The sequence below is a fragment of the Rattus norvegicus genome, chromosome 9 (assembly GCF_021556685.1).
Source record: "Rattus norvegicus strain SHRSP/BbbUtx chromosome 9, alternate assembly SHRSP_T2T, whole genome shotgun sequence".
In the NCBI taxonomy this organism is placed as follows: Eukaryota; Metazoa; Chordata; class Mammalia; order Rodentia; family Muridae; genus Rattus; species Rattus norvegicus.
The window spans coordinates 48315868-48339269 of NC_141542.1; the positions used below are offsets into that span (position 1 = coordinate 48315868).

Below are 23402 nucleotides of genomic sequence, written 5' to 3' on the forward strand. Positions count from 1 at the left end.
CAGCCCCTTTTATAGTGAGTCGGGCATACCTAGCTGTTGCCATGTAATTGTGGGGTGGAGCTTAGACAGAACGCTACCATTCCCCTGTTTTAGTTTAATTTAAAAAGGGAAAAAAATCAGAGGTGATGTTGAAGCAGAAATAGGGTCATCGTGATCTTTAGCTACTTCCTGCTGGCCTTGGGGCAATATGTCTCTAGTTAACCTAGAAGAATGGGTCTGGGGATGTTTGTCCAGTCTTAGGAGTTAGCTGTTTCCTTGTTGTCCAGGGTCTATGCAACTGCCCGTGGCTATCCACAGAAAGGACAGGTCCAGTAGAAGCATCTGTGTCTGTGAGAGAAGGTTGGAGTATCTGTAGGTTGCTTCTCTGGAGCTATCCTAAATGTAGTAAGCTCCTGGACTTGACAAGATGCTGAAACACACAAACATATTTATTATAGGTAGATATTAAGTATGTTTGGAAGAAAGAATTTTTTTCTTAGATGTACATTCAAAACCCAGAGAAATCCCACCCTCTGGAATAGGTAGTGAATGGAAACTTTAGGGTATAGATCAGTAGATGTACTTATCTTTGTGGAGTCTGTTTGGTCCGTGAGAGGTAGGCCTGAGTAGGCTTCTGTGGCTTATAAATTTATTAAAAGAGATGACAACCTGAGTTAACAACATGAAGTCTTTAAAATGAGCTTTTTGTGGAGCAGAAGAAACAAGAATTTGCGATTATATAGATGGATCGCATAGTGGAATATTTTATTAGAGTAAGACAAATTTCTAAGAACTCAAATAACGTTAGGACAGTGGCATAGCAAGAAGAGGAAATGTGAAACATTTAATCATTGGAAACTAAATTTAAGTAAGGAAGTAACAGATTACATCTGTGAAAGTTTAGTCTCTAAAAAAATCTGGCAGTCTTAGCTGGTTAATGAATTTATTAATGAGTAAGTGCACCTTAGAGTAAGGAGCAAGGTCTGTTTTCTAGCCGTCAAGCTACAGTTACCTTAGCTGTCAATGTAGTCAGAAATCTGGGGAAGAATAGATTATAATCTAGCAGTCATATATCAATTAAAACATGTTAGAGTCCACTAGCCACAGTTTCCTGTGGTCTCTGTGGTCTCCATGGCAACTTGGATGGAGTCAGTCTGGCTTTCAAGCCCAGAAGATGAAAAGCCTTTTTCACTACATTGTCCTACTGTCTCTCTCAGCCTCCAGAGAACTGGGGTTTCAGCTAAGCATTCATCACCACAGCAGGCTCCAAACTCAATATGCTAGTCAAAGCCAGTAGCATTGACCTTACTTTCCTTTCCAGCTTCCTGTTTCCCAAGATAGTGCAGAAGTAAAGAGGTAACTTATCATGTGCAGCAGGAGAACATATACCTTCTAGGCAAGACAGCCACAAAAAGAGGGTTAGAGGCTTAACTTCTCAGGGTGACAAACATGACTTGGGCTTTCCATGCATAGTTCTTTCAAGTGCTATTTCAGAAGCCAGTACCTAGGCCACCTCCTAATGTCACCATACTATAAATCTACCAAGGGATTAATCAATGTCCTTAGATCAGAACTATCGGAATCTATTCTTTGATCCAAAACCCCTCAGATGGCAACCACTTGAGCATTGTGGTAGGAGTAACTGAGATTCAAACCACAGGAGTAGCAAAAGAGGATATGTTATAGGATGACCTAAGGGCTCACTTCTTACCTAGTTGGGTACATGACATAATTAAGGAAGGCAAGATACTCATCCTGGATATCTTGGAAAGGAGAATCTAAAAAATAAAAAAGGCGCCTTTTTTTTTTCGTGATATACTAAAAATAAGAGCTTGAAGAAAGCCAATGTCTATTCACCAGTCCCTGGAATACTGCTTCAGCAAAGGATCACCAGTTGAGTTGCCTTCGTTTTTACAGTGGATAATTTATAGAGTTGTTTGTTTTGAGACAGATTCCCACTGTGTAACCCAGGCTGGTCTTAAACTAGTGTTCCTCCTGCCTTGGTTTCCCAAGTAGTAGAACTGTAAGCATGCATCACTGTAGGCTTATCCTTTTAAAAAACCTACTTTAATAAGAATACTTAAATGCTTTAATCTCCCTTCTAGCCCAACGCCCACCAGAGATAGTGGAAAGGAAAGGTTGATAGGGCAAAGGAAAATGTGACCCTGTTTCGAAATAGTTTTTTCAGGGCAAAAATCTGCATTTTCAGGATAGCAGCAATTCAGTTCAGAGGAATCAGCATCTGCAGCTCAATCCACTCGCAGACACCATTCACAAATCGGCAACAGCAGTTTGATCCAGAAGAAACCAAGAGATTCTGCCAGTCAGCCAGAGTCCTCGAAAGCAACAGGAAGCTGCCACCAGACGGTTTTTGGTGTGTTTCTCTCTGCAAAGTCACGGCAAACAATGATCAGCAAAGAATGGCAAGACGAGCCAGCACCTCACGCCATCGTCCACTGCCTGTTGCATTATATTTATACCCGTTTCAAACGTCACGAGTTCCCTCAGGCCTCCACTCTAGCAAACTTTCATATGCTCCTTTTCCAGGTAGCTTCCAGGAAAACATCATATGTCTATTCTCAGAAAAAAAAAAAATCCTCTCATAAGACAGTTTCCAGAAAATCATCATACAACACAACTGAGTCTTCAAAGACACCAGAAATTTCCACTTCACATCACCATGCTGAGTGTTACAACCGGAATCTGAAACATGTCCCAAGGAGTTGTAGTGAGTGGCATTTGCCACCACACCACCACTAACTTGGAGGATTCTTGAAGTCCCTGATTCTATAAAAAGGAATAAACAGTTAGTTGATAGGGGTAGACACTCTGACCATCCAAACTACAGAAATAAAGGATAAACCCATGTATAGAGGGTTGTATTGGGGTGGGCTTTTGACTAGTGTGGCTCCTTTGAGTTCTCCCTGCTCCTCTCCATATCCCTGTATCACAAAAAAGAAAAAAGAAAAAGAGAAAAAAAACCTCATTGGTTCGCCAGATTGGACACTGATGCAATTGTTACTTTGGTCTGTTGTAAGCACCCTTTGTGGAGTGAGGAAGCCTGTGTTGTTTTTCTTCAGGAAGTCTATCAGCCACCACTTAGCTTGTAACCAGCTGCCTCAGGCTGCCACCACCTTAGACTTGAGTTGCTTCCACTGCCGTGGCTTCTCTCCCAGGATTGACTGAAACCTTTAGCCCAAATAAACCTTCCTTGTGTGAGTTGTCACTGATAGGGATCTAGTCAAGGTGTTGAGAAAAGGGACTAATATCTGGACTGGATTTTCTTGAGTACCCTTCAGCTTTTTCTTACCTCTGCCTTGGTGTGATTAACTAATCAGGCATAAATGAATTATTTAATCATTTTATTCTCTTGTAATTTGGAAATGTTATGGCCAATGAGTTGACTTAGCAGATAAGATATTTTTCCACCAAGCCTAATAACCTGAGTTTGATCCCTGTGACTCAAGCCTGCTTCAAGCACACCAGAAGAGGGCATCAGATCCCATTACAGATGCTTGTGAGCCACCATATGGTTGCTGGGAATTGTACTCAGGACCTTTCGAAGAGCAGTCAATGCTCTAAACCACTGAGCCATCTCTCAAACCTAAGCTGTACACTTTAAAATAGCACAGATCATGAATTTTGTTTAAGCTTTTATCCCAAGAACCTATTCTGACATGTGGCTCCACAGAAATTCAAAGGCCATTTCTTGTCTTGATGACCTATATTTGGCAATAATGGATTTACTAGAGGACTTCAGCTTCTAGGAAAAAGCTTTTACTGTATTTCAAAGAATGGAGGCTGAACAATATAATAGAATTTTGTCCCGTTTGATAGGCAGAAGCCCCGATTTGTTTTCACTGAAAGACTTCATTAAATACAAAGATGCAAAGTACTGCTCCTCTGGTACCCAGAAGGCTGGGGAAGGTGTAGAAGGGAGAGGATGCATTTCCTTGTTTCTACAGAACATAGACAGTGGTAGTAACTACCAGTAGTGGTTTGTTGGCACCTGCTTTAGTTAGGGTCTTTATTGCTTTGAGACAATACCATAGCCAAGGGCAACTTGGGAAGCAAAAGATTTACTTCAATTTACAACTCTCAGATCACAATCCAGTGCTGAAGGAAGCCAAGGCAGGAACTCAGAGCAGGAACCTGAAGTCAGGAACTGAAGTAGAGGTCATAGAGGAGACTGATTACTGGCTTGCTCACTGAACAGCTCACTCAGCCAGCTTCGTAGCACCCAGGACAGGAGTGGCACCACCACAATAGACCAGACCCTACCTGCAACAATCACTAATTAAGAAAATGAACTACGTACTTGTCAGCAAACCAATCTTACGGGGACAGTTTTTCTAAGGAGAGTTTTCCTTCCCAAACAACTCTAGCTTGTGTCATATTGACTCAAAACAGACCAGCCCAGAATTGAAGCTCCAGAATGGATAGTTTGGGTACTCCAAGAGACATGATAATTCAGTCTGGTCATCACCACACACACACATGCACAGAGTGGGGGAGTTGGGAAATGGAACAGAATAACACAGGCAGACTGGGAGTTCATGAGAAACAGTAATGTTCCATGTGGAAACAACAATCTTGAGTATTGTTAATCCCTTTGTGATCTTTGCAGCTATCTCCTCCCAACACACACACCTTCCCCATAAAGGTGTCAGAAGGAATGTTTGGTTTTAAAATGGTAGCACTGACCTGAAGTCAAATTTCCAAATGTTAAAGATGATTGGGGAAGGACTGGGGAGATGGCTCAGCAGTTAAAGGCACTGACTGTTCCTCCAGCTGTCCTGAGTTCAATTCCCAGCATCCACATGGTGGCTCACAACCATCTATAATGGGATCCGATGCCCTCTTCCGGTGTGTCTGAAGACAGTGACTCATATAAATAAAAATAAATAGACAAGTCTTTTTTAAAAAACTGATTGGAGCATGCCATCTCCAGCTGAATTAGGTAGATGAAGGGATCCGTATATCCCAATAAAAAAATCAAGTATATATGAACAGATTTGACAAGTTCCAGGCTGCTGAATGGTGCTTAACAATAATTAATAATATAATAATATTATATTATTATAAATAATAATATAAAACAGAATATTACCCTAAAAGAATGAATTTCTAGAGTATAAAAATTAAGTTGAAACTCTCAACAAAATTTATTGTTACAAATTTATTAAAATTATCAGGAGTCTATCATGTCTCAGTCAGGTAAGCTCAGGATGTGGAAACTTCTAATCACTCATGATTGGATATGCTGTCATACACTACAAGTCTTAGCACTCAGGAGGTGGAGAAAGGAGGTGGAAGGCTAGCCTAGACTTCATGAGATTCCGTTTCAAGCCAATCAACTAACCAAGCAGAAGGCCTAACTACTGTTGAGGTGAAAGCAAATTTTACTTTACAACATGGCCCAAAATGAAGCCAGTCATGGTGACTCACATCTATAATTCCAGCACTTGAGCTGGGTTTGAGCAAACAAGCTAGAAAACCAATAATTGAACAACTTGATAATTGATATTTTAAAGATGTTTTAAGAGAAGCACTTTTGAGAACAGAGCCTGGCTATAAAAATACTTTGCATTTCTTGTTAATATAATAAGAACTGTCCTTATACAATCAAATTTAGGGACTGGAGAGATGGCTTACCAGTTAAGAGGACTTGTTGCTCTTGCAGAGGACTCACGATTGATTCCCAGTGCCTATGTGTAGCTCACAGACATAGGTAACTTCAGTTTCAGGAGATCTAATGACTTTTTGACCCTGAGAGCACCGCACTTACATGTGCCCAGACACACATGCAAGTAAAACATCAATACGCATAAATATTTTTAAAGTATGTGTTAAGCTGAGGTCTATTTTAGTTGATACTTTAAAAAAAAGATTTTATTTATTTATTGTATGTATGTGAACACACTGTCCATGTCTTCAGACACACCAGAAGAGGGCATCAGATTCCATTATAAATGGTTGTGAGCCACCATGTGGTTGCTGGGAATTGAACTCAGGACGTTGGCAAGAACAATCAGCATTCTTAGCTACTGAGCCATCCGTTCAGCCCGATACATTTTTAAATAAGGAAAAAAATACGGTTTTGAAATGTTTACTTGAAACAACATGCTGTGCTATACAAAAGCAACCTCAAATATTTTGCTTACAATGTTTTTTTGCGTTTTTCTCTTATGTTTAGTTTAACCAGGTATTTTCTTGGCATAGCGTATGAGCATACAAAATCTGCTGTTAGTGTTCAAAGTAAAAAGGGTCACACCTAGAATGAACATTTGAGGTCATTGAAAACCACAAAGTGGAAAAATCGGTGCTGGTTATTTCTTGCCAGTCAAGCATGTCTCATTGAGTCCTAGCTACAATCATAAAGAACCAGAATGCACTTACGTAATCTGTTCCAGGATCTGCTCCACTGAAGCCAATGAGACTACCCAAAATCTTATATGGACCCATAGCAAACACACAGGAATCTGTAATGACCCAGAAGAAGATGAGACACTGTGACACATATACACAGGTGGACATGCCTAGCCAAGCATCTCTCAGAATGCAGCCCCACATTTAGTCAGCACATAATACCTCTTTCTCCTGTGTCTCGTTTTCCTAGTAACTACTGTATACTGTAGTAGTCGTACAAATCTATGTAGCTTCTAATTTATAGATCAATAAATCTGAGATATTATATACTTCATCCTGAAACTAATCTGAACTCGATTTTATATTTTCTACATTTCTCACCGATATACTCTAAGTACATAGCTGTTTGATTTCCAGTCATCAGCCACCATTCCTACATATGGAAACAAAGTACTTCAATTCGTGTGACCTAGTTTTTCTGTCTCTCAAATGTCTTAGCACTTTGGAGGACTATCCTGAGGACCCTTTGGAGGGTTCCCTGTGGGGGGTAACAAACATGCACACAAGACCACTGCTTGCTGTTTCCCTTCAAGTGGTTACAATTGTAAATGAACATGTTCTTAATGGCTCCCTATTCTGCCAGCTACTGTTGCATTTTTCTTCTCCTGCCACCTTTTCAAACTCCTAACTTATGGGAAAGTGTAGCTGGTCTTTGCTACTTTGTGGGTTCTTTTATCCCTCCAGTTTCATGTTCTACACTAAGTAGAAGAGAAATAAAGATAGGGGGAAGGAAAGAGAAAAAGAGAGAGAAAGAGGAAAGAGATTCTTGGATCTAATTTCTTTTCTTTTGTTTGTTTGTTTGTTTGTTTGTTTCTCTTTTTATAGCCATCAGGGAATTATTTCTCCAAGTTCTATGACAGAAGTACGTTGGGAATTCAGCAATAAGTCATTCATCACCCTCAAGTTCTGGCACACAACCAAGAGGAAAGGGAAAAGCCTCTATTAGTTTGGGAGACACTGGACAGATGCTAAAGATTACTAAAAGTGATTTTTAGTTCTAGGAATTTTCAGATGGAGAATATATGTAGGTTTCTTTTTTGACTGTGGCTACTAACAAACCACAACCCAACCTCCCTAAACAAACAATGGCTGCCCATCACACTTCTTGGAGCTCTCACCATTTATGCCACGTCTGAAAACAATTCAGAACAGTTCCCACAATTCCAAATGTCACACCATGGTAGAAATTACCTGCAACTGCCAAAAGCATGCTTCTGCCACAGCACGAGGCAAATCATAGCTCCTGCGGGCAGGCCCAAAGCAGCCCCATATCCAATGGCTGGGATTAAAACAAAGGCACATATTTCCATTTTTTAGAGAAGCCAAAATTTCAGAATTCTCAAAAATTCTACAGAATTTTTTTATTTTGTAACTACAGAAAATAAATAATTTAATTAAATCAATTCAGTAAATAAGAATTACTTAATCCTCAGTATAATGAAATGAAGTGGGGGCATTTTGTGTAGAATGATTTTTATAGTTTTATACAAAAGAGTATATAGCATGACTATATTTTAGGTTGCACATATTTTATATGTTAATGTTTTTTAGTATGATGTGAAGTAAAATAAGATTACACTTTGTTAAAAAACTGAATTTTACAACCCTATGCCAGTCAGACAGCATTCCAAACATCAAGCAAAAACCTCTTCCTTTCAAAGATTCACTTAGCTGTTAAAAATCATTCTACATTGAGTTTGCTTTACATTTAAGCCATCATTTTCAGAAATCTTTATTGCTTTTAGCTGTTTGTGACTACTTCTCTTCAGTTTTACTGGTAAAGGAACCATAGGTTTTTAGGATCTGCTGAGCAATATCCTGCCTGTTACTATCTGTTGCCAGACAGTCTGGTTCCTGCCTCCGTCTGGACAAATTTTGTCCCTTGGCTTAGCTTAATTGTTTCCATACCTTCATTCTTTAATCCATGTTTTGTCAAAGTACCGATTTAAATAATGTTCTCAGGAAAGACAAATTCTCCAATGCTTAAAAATATATTCCTTAATCCTCATAACTGTCAGATATTCTAGCCAGGCATACGATACTAAATTCACAATTATCTTTCTTAAGCGTTTATAACGTACAAGTATACTGGCTTATTTCAATAACCCCAATAACTTGAGAGGATGATTTCCTAGTATTGCTGTAGTTTAAATCTAGGGTGAGGGTCATAGTGAGATTTAGGTCAGTCTGGAGGCCTAACTTAAAAAACAAAACAAAAAAAAATGACAATAGATACAGTTCTTCATGACTGTCTCATATCCAATATTGCTATATAGAAAACTGGTATTAAACACACTCTCGTTTCTCAGAAAGTGAATTGGATTTTCTATCTCGAAGCTTTTAGATCAGTGGTTCTCAAACTTCCTAATACTGTGACCCTTTAATACAATGTCTCACTTTGTGATGACAGCCCCCCCACACACAAACACTATAAATCATTTTTGTTGCTACTTCATAACTGTAATTTGTTACTGTTGTGAATTGTAATGTAAATATCTGATACTCAGCATTCCTGACAAATATCCTATGAGAAGATCATATGACCCCCAAAGGGTTGTGACCCACAGGTTGAGAACTGCTGCTTTAGACTTGTGTGACAAGTTCTCACCATGTTGTCATTGAATGTTGATACCCCTGCTTCAGATTCCCAAGGAGTGGGATTACGGGGGTGCACCCCCAAGCCCAGTTCAAGCATTTATGATTTTATATTTAACCTTGGAAAACTAAAATAGAAAGGTGATGTTTGATACAGCTACCAAACTAGACAAGATGGATGAAGCAAAGAAGTGCAGGGCGACAGGAACCGGATGTAGATCTCTCCTGAGAGACACAGCCAGAATACAGCAAATACACAGGGGAATGCCAGCAGCAAACCACTGAACTGAGAACAGGACCCCCGTCGAAGGAATCAGAGAAAGAACTGGAAGAGCTTGAACAACAATGCCAAGCAACCAGATCTTCCAGGGACTAAGCCACTACCTAAAGACTATACATGGACTGACCCTGGACTCTGACCTCATAGGTAGCAATGAATGGCCTAGTAAGAGCACCAGTGGAAGGGGAAGCCCTTGGTCCTGCCAAGACTGAACCCCCAGTGAACGTGATTGTTGGGGGGTGGGCGGTAATGGGGGGAGGTTAGGGAGGGGAACACCCATAAAAAAGGGGAGGGGGAGGGTTTGGGCGATGTTGGCCCGGAAACCGGGAAAGGGAATAACATTGAAACGTAAATAAGAAATACCCAAGTTAATAAAGATAGAGAAAAAAAGAAAAAAGAAAAAAGAAAAAAGAAAGGTGATGTTCGTCTGGAATATATTGTTTTATTTATCGAACAGACTAATTCCTCATTGATGCTTTTAAAAGTTTTCAAAAGCTTTAGAAATAAATCTTCTAAAAAATTCTTCTCCTTAATAATCTCCTCTCCAACTAAAGGAATGGCTGACTAGTAATTGGCCCAATCCCTGACACTATTACTGATGCTATGTTGTGCTTGCATGGAGGACATGGGTGTCCTCTGAGAGACTCTACCAGCAGCTGCTTGAGACAGATGCAGATACTCACAGCCAAGCATTGGACAGAGGTCAGTGACTTCTATGGAAAAGTTAGGGAAAGGACTGAAGGAGCTGAAGGTGATGGCAATCCTATAGGAAGAACAACAACATCAACTAACCTGGACTTCTGAGAGCTCCCAGGACTGAACCACCAACCAAAGAGCATACATGGGCTATACATAGACCCAGGTACATATGTAGCAGAGCACTGCCTTGTCTGGCCTCAGTGGGAGAGGATGCACCTAATCCTGCAGAGACTTGATACCCCAGGGTGGGAGGATGGGTGGTCCTCTCAGAAGCATGGGGAAGAGGGGATGAGGAGAGCATTCTTGGAGAGAGGATGTAAATAAATAAAATAATTAGTCAATAAAAAAATTCCTCTCCTCGATGAGCCTAGCCCTACAGAGACTTTGATGTACTGGGATAGGGGGATACCTAGGGGAGCCTCCACCCTCTCAGGGGAGAAGAGGAGGGGTCAGGAGAGATATTGGGGGAGGGAATGACTGGAAGGGGGCAATGATCAGGATGTAAAATGAATAACAAGAAAAGAAGGAAAGAGTCTCCTCTCTATTTTTTTTTTAAGTCTCCATCTTTGAAGTGCATGTTTCCTGTCAAATGCTGGAATCCATAGACTGAGTCTGCCCTGCCACACTTTCCTTCCCTACCTGCATACAATCTTCCCTTTAAGGCTGCTTTCCTCCTTTGATCTAGTAGACTTCCTACTGTATTTAAACATAGGCTTTGGTTTCTTGCAGGAGTCCAGTGTGCTTACATTGTATCTATTACCCACCCCTCCCTCCAGCTCTTCCCAGATGCCCCCAACTCAATGTCTTCTTTGTCCATTTTTCTTTGTTTTTTTTTTTTTAAATAACTCACACGTCCAATGAGTGTTGCCTGTATGCTCATGGATGTAGGGCCATCCCCTAGAGTGTGGGCCACCCTCCACTACATAACCTTTAGCATTGCTAATTGAGTTTCTTTAACCATTGCTTTTTTTGTGTTCAGATGTCTGTTGCATTTCTGATGGTTTCTTTGCATAGTTACTAGTAGAACATCTGAAGGTTTTATAAATAGAACATTGTGTTGAACTCTTCAGAAAGTATCATTTTACCCATGTTTGGGGTTTTTTGTTTTTTTCTATTTCTCCAATTGTATTTATGTTTGTTTTGCTCCTCTTGGTCTTTCCCACTCAGATTATTTTCTTCAAGATTCTTGGAATATGTGTGAATCCATTTATACTCTAAAAACAAAAGATAGGTCAGTCAGAGTAGATGTGGGCACTCTGTGTTATTTTTTTTTTACAAGAATAACATTTAATTGGGGCTACTTAGGTTTAAAGATTTGGTATATTATCATCAAGGTGGGAACATGGCAGCATTCAGGCAGGCATGGTACAGGAGGAGCTGAGAGTTCTACATCTTCATCTGAAGGCTGCTAGCAGAATACTGGCTTCCAGGCAGCTAGGATGAGGGTCTTAGAGCTCACACTCACAGTGACACACATACTCCAACAAGGCCATACCTTCTAATAGTGCTACTCCCTGGGCCTAGCATATACAAATCATAACATTCCATTCTCTGGACCCCATAGACTTGTTCAAACACATGAGTCTATGGGGACCATACCTAAACATAACATAATACATTTAGTCCCACTTCAAAAGTCCCCATAGTCTATAGCAGTCTCAACAATGTTAAAAGTCCAAAGTTCATCCAATCACTTAACTGTAATCCCCAATCAAAACAGGAAACCAGCTGGGCAAACTCCAATCCCTGTTATCTCCATATCTGATGTCAAAGTAGTCTTCAGATCTCCAACAAACTTCTTTCTCCTGGGCTGTTTCCATTACTGTTAGCAGCTTTCCTCGGCAGATAGCCCATATCTCGAGCATCTTGGGGCCTCCAAGGCAACTTCAACGTTACTGTTCTGGGCTTCCACAAAGGGCTGCATCACATCTCCAGCTGTGCCCTCTGTAGCACTCTAAGCTCAGGTTGGTCCACTTCACTGCTGCTGCTGTTCTTGGTGATCATCCCATGGTAATGTCATCTTCAATACGTTGGAATCTTCTGCTACAGCTAGGCTTCACCAATAGCCTCTTGCAGGCCCTCTTCATGATGCCAAGTCTCAAATCCTTTGCATGACCTCTTCGGTCCTGGGCTGTCAACTGCAATTGGAGCAGCACCTTTACCAATGGCCTTCCATGGCCTCTCACAGTACAAAGCCTCAGCTGCTCTTCATGACCCCTTCGTGCCTTCAAAACCAGTACCACCTGGGTGACTCTTACACATTACCAAGTACAGCTGCAGCACGAGGTACAACCTTGGCTATCTCTGGAACACAGCTTCTTTGTGCTCTCAGAAAACACTTCTCAGAAGATTTCACCTGAGTCATGCTCTTCCTAATCCCCACTAATTTCTTAGCTCCAGCTACCCAGCATCAATTGTCCTAGTAGTCTCCTTCTTCTCTTGACTATGAAGTCAGAGTCCCATAGCCAAAGCTGAAGTTGCTGAGTTTTGTTGCTTGCAGCAACTGGAACATGGCCCCTTGTTCTATTACATTATCACCAGCTTCCTCTTTTCCAATTCCTTCACTCCTCTGTGTTATTTTTCTAAGGAGTCTTTCCCCAGCCCAGAACCAGCAGTAATGTGATACAAATGAGTAAAGAATATTGGCCAGCTAACCATATGCAAGCTTTTTTGGTAAGCAATCTGGAAAACCATAGAAATCCTTGCTCTGGGTATAATTCTACAGTAAATTCTTAAGTCTTTGAAAATATTTCTTCTTTTTCTTCTTCTTCCTCCTCTCTTCCTCTTCCTCCTCCCCTTCCTCCTCCTCCTCCTCCTCCTCCTCCTCCTCCTCCTCCTCCTCCTTCAGAAATAGCCTCCATTCTAAGAATAGAGATATTACAAAGTTACTTTTTTCTTCTTATTCCACCTATGGCCCTGGAGACCAGCCCTTCACCATACCTGTGCTAGATGAAAAGCATATGGAGCAGAATGCTAGACAGAAGTCAAACTCCTCCTCCTTCTGCAGCTCTCCCTAAGTCTCTTACCCTTCTCTCAGTCTCTCTTCCTTCCAATCTGGCTTGCTACATACTTTTAAGAGCCAAGACTAGATGATAAAATATCACTAGACCATACCTGTAAGGAAAGAAAAGGGCCTAGATAATTGCTCTCAGATGAGTACTGCTTTTAGTTAATGATGTATTCCTGTTGGTTAAGAATGTCATTGATTTTGGATATTTATGAATTACAGAAGAGATGCGTCACCTCATATCTTAAACAAGAGATGTCAATACTTCCTGCAATAAATTAAGGATGACTTATAATGACTTGGATGATGAAATGACCTATGTAGAATTATGATCCAACTGATTCCTGGACCATCTAGAGAAACTGAAGACTTAAACTTGGTTTTCTGTGGTCTAAGACTTCAACAGTCTCAGACACCAGTGTGAATCCTTTCTGGGGGTAAATACAGATGGCCTACTACTTACAAATTTCAGTTTGATGATGACACTAATGTGACACATATTCGGTGGAAACAACACTTTCAATGCTCATCTTTTCCTGTGCTAATGATCTAGGCTATGACACTCATTCGAGGTGCTAGGCATTGTCACAGCTGCATCTCCACCCATCCATGATCTCATGAGCATAAACAACAGATGTTCTGCAGGGCACTATGTAGCCAAATATTTGTGTTAGTTGAGTTACTTGCTGTGATAAATGTGTGAGAGAGAAACTTAAAGGGAGAAAAACTGCTGGCCATGCTCCTGGTCATCTTAGTACTTGAGAGGCTGAGGCAGGAGGACAACAAACTTAGGGCCAGCTAAGGATACACAGTTAAACTCTGCCTCAAAATAAATAAATAAATAAATAAATAAACAAACAAACAAACGAATGAATGAATGAATGGAGGGAATGCTTATTAGCGTTTATAGCTTTGGGTATTATAGGCCATAGTTGGCTGACTCTAGTGTTTCTGGCCTATTGTAAGACAAAACATCATGGAGGATGGATGTATTGGGACACAGATGCTCACCTCAGGGTATCAATGATACAGAGATAGCTAAAGAGAGGTCCTGAACAATATATAACTCCCTGAAACACATTCTCAGTGGTCTAGTTCTACCAACCACAGATACATTAATGTAGTGATGATATCAAAGCCTTCATGGTACAATCAACTTGCTTTCATTGCTTTTAGAGACAAGGTTTTCTGTGTAGCCTTAGCTGTCCTGGAACTTGTTATATAGACCAGCTATGTACAATCAACTCCTAATAGTCGAATTGAACAGCTAGAAACCTAACTTTTAACATAGAAGCCCTTGTGGGGATGGCAGGAGTACTTACTTTACAGCCAATTTGTTACCTGTATTTGATAAGTGTCATGGTTTAAATATGTCTGGCCAAAGGAGTGGAACTATTTGGAGGTGTGGCCTTGTTGGAGTAGGTGTGTCACTGTGGGCATGGGCTTTAAGACCCTTATCCTACCTGCCTGGAAATCAGTCTCCCACTAGCAGCCTTCAGATGAAGATGTAGAACTCTCAGCTCCTCCTGCACCATGCCTGCCTGGATGCTGCCGTGTTCCCACCTTGATGATAATGGACTGAACCTCTGAACCTGTAAGCCAGCCTCAATTAATGTTGTCCTTGTAAGACTTGCCTTGGTCATAGTGTCTGTTCACAGAAGTAAAACCCTAACTAATACAATAAGTTACATGTATTTTGACTTATGAAGTTGCCCTACAACTCAACTCTGATACTACTACTACATAGAATAGTGTTGAATTTCACAGATTAAAAGCTCAGTTCTATCAGCTGCCCCCACTCTAAGGATCAATCAATAGGCTGGGGCTGTGACTTATGCTTCTGGTTATAAATCTAGATCTTCATGACTTTCACCCCAGGTTTGCTAAATTATTTTGTGTAACTATTCCTGGGAAGATGGGAACAAAATTAATAATTACCCCAGATAGGAAACCCGGGGAACAATTAGCAGTTAATGGTTGCTGGATACAATGCCAGTGTTAATTGTCTACTTGGCGGAATCTAGAGCCATCTGGGAGATGGACCTTTGGACGTGCCTGTGAGGGATTATCTTGATTAAGTTAATTGCTAACAGAAGACCATTTCAACAGTAGGACCATTTCTCAGGCAGGAATCGTAGATGATATAAGTGGAGAAGAAAAGCACAGTGTTATCTATTACCTCTGCTTTCCAGTTGTGGATACTCTGTAGCCAACTGGTTCATTTTGACACAGTGTATCTAATACCCTCTACTTTCCAGCTGTGGTTACTGTGTGAACAACTGGTTCATCTTGACACAGTGTATCTAATACCCTCTGCTTTCCAGTTGTGGATACTGTGTAGCCAACTGGTTCATCTTGACACAGTGTATCTAATACCCTCTACTTTCCAGCTGTGGTTACTGTGTGACCAACTGGTTCATCTTGACTTCTTGCCTAGTGAACTATGCCCTGGAACTGTGAGCCAGGATATTCCTCCCTTAAGTGGCCAGAGTATTTATCATATCAACAGGAAAAGTAGTTAAAACCCCAGGAGTTGTGAGGGGGAGAATCTGGTGGTAGCAGTCACTTTCTTCAGTCCTATTGTCACTGGAAAGGTACCTATGCTCCAGTAAATAACCTCACATATATGTAATACAAATAGCTCTCTCTCTCTCTCTCTCTCTCTCTCTCTCTCTCTCTCTCTCTCTCTCTCTCTCTCTCACACACACACACACACACACACACACACACAAGAGGCAGGAGGATGAGAGTAGTAGGGAGTGAAAAACTACCAAAATTTATTATATCCATGTATGAAACTACCAAAGGATAAATATCTTCAAAAATATTAAAAAAAATAAAATTGCTGTGTAAAGCTGGGTATGTGTGTCTTTGTTAGAGTTTTACTGCTGTGAAGAGACACAAATGACCAAGGCAACTCTTCTAAAGGACAATGTTTAACTGGGGCTGACTTACTGGTTCTGCAGTTCAGTCCATTATCATCATGACAGGAAGCAGGGAATGGTGCTGAAGGAGCTGAGAGTTCTGCATCTTGATCTGACTGCAAACAGGAGATGACTGGCTTCCAGGCAGCTAGGACAAGGGTCTTAAAGTTCATGCCCACAGTGACACACTTCCTCCAACAAAGTTACACCTACTCCAGCAAGGCCACAGCTCCGAATAGTGCCACTCCCTTGGCCAAGCATATTCAAACCATCACAGTGTAGTTGTGCATACCTAAAGACTCAGCACTTGAGAGGCTGGGGCAGGAGGATAGAGTTTGAGGCCCTGGAATACTTAGTAAGATCCAGCTTCAAAACAAAACAAACAAGAAGCAAAGAAATGTGTGTATGTGTGTGTGCATTACAGCTAAATGCGTTAAAAGAAATGTTTGCGTATAAAACGGCAATCCTTTTAATGATGATTTGTTTTGGGAGTTGTTCAAAGAGATATAATAAAATCAGAGACAGGGGTTGGGGATTTAGCTCAGTGGTAGAGCGCTTGCCTAGGAAGCGCAAGGCCCTGGGTTTGGTCCCCAGCTCTGGAAAAAAAGAAAAGAAAAGAAAAAAAAGAAAAGAAAAGGAAAAAAATCAGAGACAAAATAATATATTAAGTTCTTTTGTATCCATTCTCTAACAACTATATACTATTTCAAGTTGTGGAGTTCAAGAGCACTGGGAAAAGACCCCAGACTCCAGTTAGACTATAATTAGAAATATTTATTAAAACATTTATTGGGGCCACAGTCTCTAATTCAAATCAGAGACCTGCTGTGCAGAAGTGGGTGAAGTAAAGATTTTCAAAGGCAAAAACTCTAAGAACTGTTTTGCTCCGCCAAGATCAAATCCCCAAGGTTGCCTCAGAACGGTCCTTGAATGTCTGCATAAGAAGATACAGAAGCCAAATCAGCAGTCAGACATATCATCACAAGAAGATGGTAGCAGTTTCACATTCCTGGGTAGGGGTCAAGGCATTGGGATTATGAAGAACTATCTTTGAGGAATGTGAGTCAGAGACAAACTATTAGGTACCAAAATGAATGTCTAGCACAAAGTGGAATTTCTTTAGCCATCACCCAGCATCCATTGACTTTAAGTGTCTTTTTTTTTTAAGATTTATTTATTTATTATATATAGGTACACTGTAGCTGTCTTCAGACACACCAGAAGAGGGTATCAGATCCAATTACGGATGGTTGTGAGCCACCATGTGGTTGCGGGGATTTTGAACTCAGGACCTCTGGAAGAGCAGGCAGTGCTCTTAACCACTGAGCTATCTCTCCAGCCCTACTTTAAATTTCTTTACCTTTTCTGGAATCATGTAAACAAATTGCCAGATGTCACAGAGTTTAATTCACCTGCATTGGTTTATGTATGTATATCTAAGTTAGATTATAAAATACCTTTAGATTTTTAAAATATTTTTATTTCATATGTATTACTGTTTCACCTGAGTGGTGACTGAATAAGAATGGCTCCTAGGAGGTGGCCTTGGCGGAATGAATAGGTGTGGCCTTGCTGGAGGAAATGTGTGCCTGATGGCAGACTTTTGGGTTTCAAATACCCATGCCAAGCCCAGAGGTGCTCTCTCTTCCTGCTGCCTGCAGATCAAGTTGTAGAACTCTGAAGCTCCTACCTGAGCACCATGTCTGTCTGCATGCCATGATTCCCACCATGATGATAATGGACTCAACCTCTGAAACTGTAAGTAAGCCCAATTAAATGTTTTTCTTTATAAGGGTTGTTGTGGTCATTGTGTCTCCTCCCAAGCATAAAACCCTAACTAAGAAAGCCTGCATGTATATATGTGTAATATGTGCATGCCTGGTCAGAAGAAGGTCTCAGATATTCTGAAACTGGAATTATAGATGATTGTGAGCCATTGTGTGGGTGCAAGGAACAGAATGTGAGTCTTCTGCAAGAACAGATTCAATGCAATTTCAATAAAAATTCCAGCACCAACTGAAATAGAAAAAAGTCTAAAGATTCATATGGAGGCACGGAATTAAACAAAAATTCTGGCTCCCCACTTTCAGGGAGTCTTTCAGGACCTCAAGAGCTTCCTACCTCCCTGTGGAAACAAACAGTGGCCCCCAAGCTTGGAACTCTGCACAACCAACCATCCTAGTTGGATCTGCCCACTACCCCAGCTGGTCCTTCTGGGAGAGCAGGCAGAAATGAGTGACACTGCCAATTTCTGAAGTCCCATTGTCTTGCTCTGGCCTTGCTCCCTAGTCTGGAGGAATCTTTCGGGACCCCAAGAGTAACCTACCTTTCCGTGGAGACCTTGTTGGGGAGGTCCCAAAACTAATCAGATTGGAACCTTGCCTAACCACACATCCTAGTTGGACCCACCTGCCATCCCAGCTAGGTCTGACTAGTATGCTATCTGCAGAGTAGAGTCTGTCTGAGGCACAGTCAACAGGATAGGGTACCCTGATCTCCATTGTCTAGCTCACGGTTCCCCCCAGCCCCCACCTTCCTGAGAGGACCTGTTGCCATCGGGATTACCTAGCCAACACCAGGGAAAACCAGATACCTAAAAGACAGCATAAGAACATAATCAACAAGATCCAGAGAAATACGGCACCACCAGAACCCAGGGTGCCCCTTGGTGGTCATGCCATCCTGGAGATTGAATGAGAAAGGAGGATTCCTTGATGGCATGAAGTTTACTTAATTCAGGGTCCTGATTAACAGTTCCAGAGATATTTAGAGATGGATGTCACACACCTTTCCAGAAGGCTTTGGACTCAAGTCAGGGAGTTTTACAGATCTGCCTAGGTGCCACGAAGCACCAAACATGGGCTATCATTCCAAACGGAAATTGCTAAGCAAGAAAGCTCTATATAAGCAGGGAAGGAGTGTGATGGAGCCTGTACTGGCTATCAGAGTTTAATAAATTCCAAAGAAAAGGGATTAGAATCTCTGGTAGCCTCACAACAGGCCAGGATAGGAAATAATTGGAGCAAAGAAAAATCTCTAAGGAAAATAAAACTAAGGCTATAGTGTCCCTGCCCTCCTATTTCTTGGACTTGTGCTTAGACACTGGGTAGACTACACTTTTCCCAAAGCTAAGACAAAGAAACCCATACTCCTTTATTTGGAACAGAGCCAATCCTCGCTCCCTCTACATTTTCCCAATTTATTTCAAGTGTTTGTGCAAGTCCTCCGATGTGACTGCAGGGAGCTGTCTCCCATTATCTGAGTCAATGGACATGATGTTTCCTAAAAGTATTTTAAGTCATTACTAGTCATTTACAGTAAGTAGTCCCAGGTAAAGGTGTCCTCTAGACTCATTGAGTTAAGTTATCAACTGTTTACCAGTATGTGGTTTTCAAGTGGCCAACTTTTGGCATTTCTGTATCATCAACTAAAGTAGACTATGGTGGAAAAGGGCAGTTATAGAAACTTATTGCTTTATTCAGTTATTTACCTAAAGCATTGCTTGTACTGCTTATTGACAGGCATGGCTTTACCTTGCTATCTGCAAGAGAACACCTTGGAGAATAACTAAAGCACAGTAAGTCATTGCCCTTAGGAACCTGACCACAGGCTAAAATAGGTCCCTTTCCAACCACAATAGGCCCTCTAATCCAAAAGGTATGTAGTGTCATCTGTCTCTTAGACTGAGAGGCCTGGGGCAAGGATCCTGGCAGACCTCTCAGTGGTGTTTTGCCCAGTTAAAGACAGGAAGCATCATCTGCCTCCTGGAGCTGTAAAGTCCCCAGGTCCTGCAGGCAATTATACTCATCCTTCAGGTAATTATATTTGTGTCTCTTTATGTGAAGAGAACAACTGATTCCAATGGACAATGGAGCAGGGATCACCAAGGCCTGTCTCTCAACAAGATCCTGTAAGAGTCCCTGGGGAGTCACAGACAACTTCCAAACTCTAAAAGGAAGATGCCAATTTCAAGTCAGCTTTGTTCAGATGATTGACTGCTAACAAAATTATCCATCCCTTATTTTATTACAAGCAACATAGTTTGTTAATTATGCCCAAGATGCTATCAAGGTGAGAGTTGAACTATTGAGCCTTACTAGTAAGATGGTTTGGGAGAACAAATTAACATTAGACATGATTTTGGATTAAAAAAAAGTATAGTTTATGTAATTCTGAATGGACAATATTACACTTCAATTTTATCAACAGAGGCTCTGGATGGAACCATTACTAGGCTCTCCAGGGTTTTAATGCTCGCTCTAATGAAAAAACTCAAGAGCAACCCTCTTGCTAACTTAATGGAATTATTACTTGTCTAACACCCTTCATTATAATAACTGTAGCTATGATTCTAATAGGCTATTGTTTAATGCCCTTCATTAGAAGCTTAGTTCAGAAGCTAAAGGAAACAGCTAACCTTCAAGCCTGACCAAGCCAGCTCAGTCCGTCAACAAGGTCTCAAGTGAGGGAGTGAGGATTGAGAAAGAAAAATAGTTAGACAGAATTATAACATGACTCCAGCCAGTGCTAAGGCTGAAGCAGCTTTATGTCTCTTCAGCCTGCTTTTATATCATTCTAGTTACATCCAAAATGCATGGATAGTTCTTAGATCAAAGACAAATCAAGCAAAGTAGTAAACAAGGAGGTCACACAAGATAGTAATTAAGTAAAATAGTAAGCAAATAGATCATGGACTCAGCAAAGCAGTAAACAAAGCCCCATGATCACTGTTTTTGAATCTGAGCCTACTTCCTTGTCTGAGCCCAGTGACAAATGCCAAATTCCTAGAAGGGGCACCAAAAGTTCTCAATATCTCCCCCTTTTTTTAAATTTTGCAAACAAGACTGTGCCTACCTTAGGTGAATGCCTTCCTTACCTGTTTTGGAATTTACATTTTCAAAAACAATATAATTCTGTCTTACGTCGGTAAGGCACTGTACAGAAACCTTCCTATCTTTGGCTGCCAGCCTGTTAGATTACTAATAACTCTGTCTGGAGATCTGTTTTTAGTTTCAAGCCGTGTATTTTGACTGCCAACATGTTGATGTTGTTAAAGTCAAGTTTCGTCACAATGGGCAGGAATAAAAGTATTCCCAGGACAAGGAGGACTAGCATGATCAAGCTATATGAGCCATTCTTGAAACTTGACCAAGTTAGAAATACTGACCTTAAGCCATGAATCAGGATAACCAAGACAAAAGGAATGCCTTGCATTCCTGGGCTATGTTTACTTTGAGCTTTGTATTTCTTAAATTCATGATCTTCTTATGCAAAGTTAAACTACCCAAGAGGTGTTAGAATTGGGCCAAATACCCTGCTATTGTCTTTGGATTTTTCCATTGGTATTTAGCATGACAGTCAAGATGACTTCTTAAACTCTTAACGTCCTCCCCAAATCATTTGAATAGTATCAATACAAGTGTCAATTTGTTGTTCTAGATGTCTATTTGAATCTTCTTGAATACTCAAAGCATTAGTAACATCTTCCCCTAAATGAATAACAAAAGTAGCTGTCTTAACTTGTGTCAAAGCAGTTGCAGAAGCGGTGGTGTTAGCTATTAATGTAATCAAAGCACTGTACGAGCAATAATCAAGCCTACTACCCTTTTGCTTCTGCCTAAGGTCTGACTCAGCTTCTTCCAGTATTTTTAAGACTTTTTCAGAATACCAAGGTCCTGTAATAATGGGTAACAATACAGAAGCTGATTGATAGACCCCTGTTGGGGTAAAAATAAAAAAGCAACTGAACTGGTTCCAAGTGAGTATACCCTGGTGGCGGTCTTGCGCTCTCTCTCTCTCTCTCTCTCTCTCTCTCTCTCTCTCTCTCTCTCTCTCTCTCTCTCAATAATTCTGGCTTTGGCAGGCAGTTGGAAGAAGCGCTAATTTACCTCAGTGGCTCCACGCTGCCCTCATCTATTTTCTGATCAACTGTCCGAGAGCCGCCCATCCCTCACTCTCAGCTCACGGTTGGTTTCTACCATGCCAGGCATACATATTCCAATTCTGTGGCAGCCCAGTGCATCTGGCCAGCATACACTCTCTTGAACTCAATTAAGTTGCCACATGAAAGAACACATCGCACAATATCCTCTGATTCAATTCATAAGATGTAATTTGCCCATCTAGACAACACAAAATCCTGTGCACACCCATCCCTTAAGAAAAGTCATAATGGGGCTGGAGAGATGGCTCAGCCGTTAAAGGCTAGGCTCACAACCAAAAATAAAAGAATGGCCATAACAACCTGTAATATATGCAAAGAGAAATCTTAACATCCACCACCTTGTTCTCTCAGTTCCCTCTTCCTCACTCCCACCTCCTCTTCCCCTCTAAAACTTTCCTCCTGCCCATCTGTCCTTCTCATCCAGTGAGAGGCCTCATTCTATCCTGTACCTGCCTTCACCTACAGACCCCCAATAACAGACGTGCCAGATTTCAGTACAGTCACACAATTAGAAAGTGTACAATCAGTACAACTTACATTAAATATTGTAATAGAAACAAAAGTAATTTTAATATGACCAATTAGCAAAAGATTCCAATTTTAAGGAAACAGAAATATACCCGTCATTTGTAGTATTCTTTACAAAGCAAACAGAAATCCCATCATCAAATGCCTTGAAAGTCATGGTCTTATTATAAGTTGACTCCTCTGTCCAGGGAGATCCAAGCATAAGAATCTCTGGTCTGGACCACACCATTGTTGGATGTATGAGTGGTAGGTCAGGAACATCGGCCCAATATAGCTTCTGTCACCATTGTCAAGGCACTCAGCAAGCTCACAGTCAGCATCATTCTTTGCCCCATAATCAGCATCACTGTTTCTGATATTCTTATCTGAGCCTAACTTCCTTGTCCGAGGCCAGTGGCAAATGCCAAATTCCTAGAAGTGGCACCAGAAGCTCTCAACAGAAACCCATACCCACAGAGCCTTTTTTAAAAGACACGCAGGAAATAGGCCTAGCACTGCTTAATGGAATTTGAAAGAAGAATGTGAAATTAAAATGGGGCACAGGTGCTTTGGCTGGGAATCGAATCCAAGCCTCCTGCATGGCAGGTAAGAATTCTACCACTGAAGCACCAATGAAGAAATAAAGTTTCATAGTTTCATAGACGCGAGAAACAAAGCTGTAAGAACGAAGTAGGATCAGGAACGGTCCACCTCAACCTGGAAGCAGCCAAGGTTCAGCTGCAGTTTGGGCCAGGCACTGAAAGTGTCAGGCATTTGTGGAAATTGCATATAGGGTGCCTTGTCTTGGTCTTGTTTGTCTTGTTTGTTTTCTGTGGTATTGAGTGTCTTTTGGCTTTTGTTTCATTTTTGGACTTGGACTGACGACTGTGTTTGAAATCATGGAACTGTTTGTTTTGTTTGTCAAAGGGTTTTACTTGGTCCTCCTGGTGCTTAACTTGGAAATAATGTGCTTGAGAGAAATTGTTTTCTGCCAGGGAGTTTTTTCTTTCTCTTTTGAGCCTCCTCCCCAAGGAGAAG

At 41.0% G+C, this 23402-nt stretch overlaps 1 protein-coding gene across 2 annotated transcripts; it reads right to left on the reverse strand.

The window, feature by feature from the left end:
* Positions 1–721: 721 nt before the first annotated feature.
* LOC148003673 (uncharacterized) lies at positions 722–16051 on the reverse strand. Of its 2 annotated transcripts, XM_087569111.1 has the most exons (4): positions 15945–16051; positions 7600–7687; positions 6379–6461; positions 722–2365 (listed from the first exon to the last, which is right to left on the reverse strand). In XM_087569111.1, exons 2-4 carry the CDS (start codon positions 7616–7618, stop codon positions 2201–2203), a joined length of 267 nt encoding a protein of 88 aa, XP_087425237.1. In that variant the 5' UTR covers positions 7619–7687; positions 15945–16051; the 3' UTR covers positions 722–2200. The 2 variants fall into 2 exon arrangements, 1 of the variants encoding a protein (XP_087425237.1); XR_015629954.1 differs by lacking the exons at positions 722–2365; positions 6379–6461; positions 7600–7687 and adding an exon at positions 11258–12844 and having other exon boundaries at positions 15945–16049.
* Positions 16052–23402: the final 7351 nt, after the last annotated feature.

Bases quoted from the DNA above. Each gene is read 5' to 3' on its own strand.
- LOC148003673 (XM_087569111.1), bottom strand. The intron at 2,366-6,378 runs GTAAGTGCATTC...GTGACTTTGCAG, and splicing joins CAGATCCTGGAACAGATTAC to AGAGAAACACACCAAAAACC.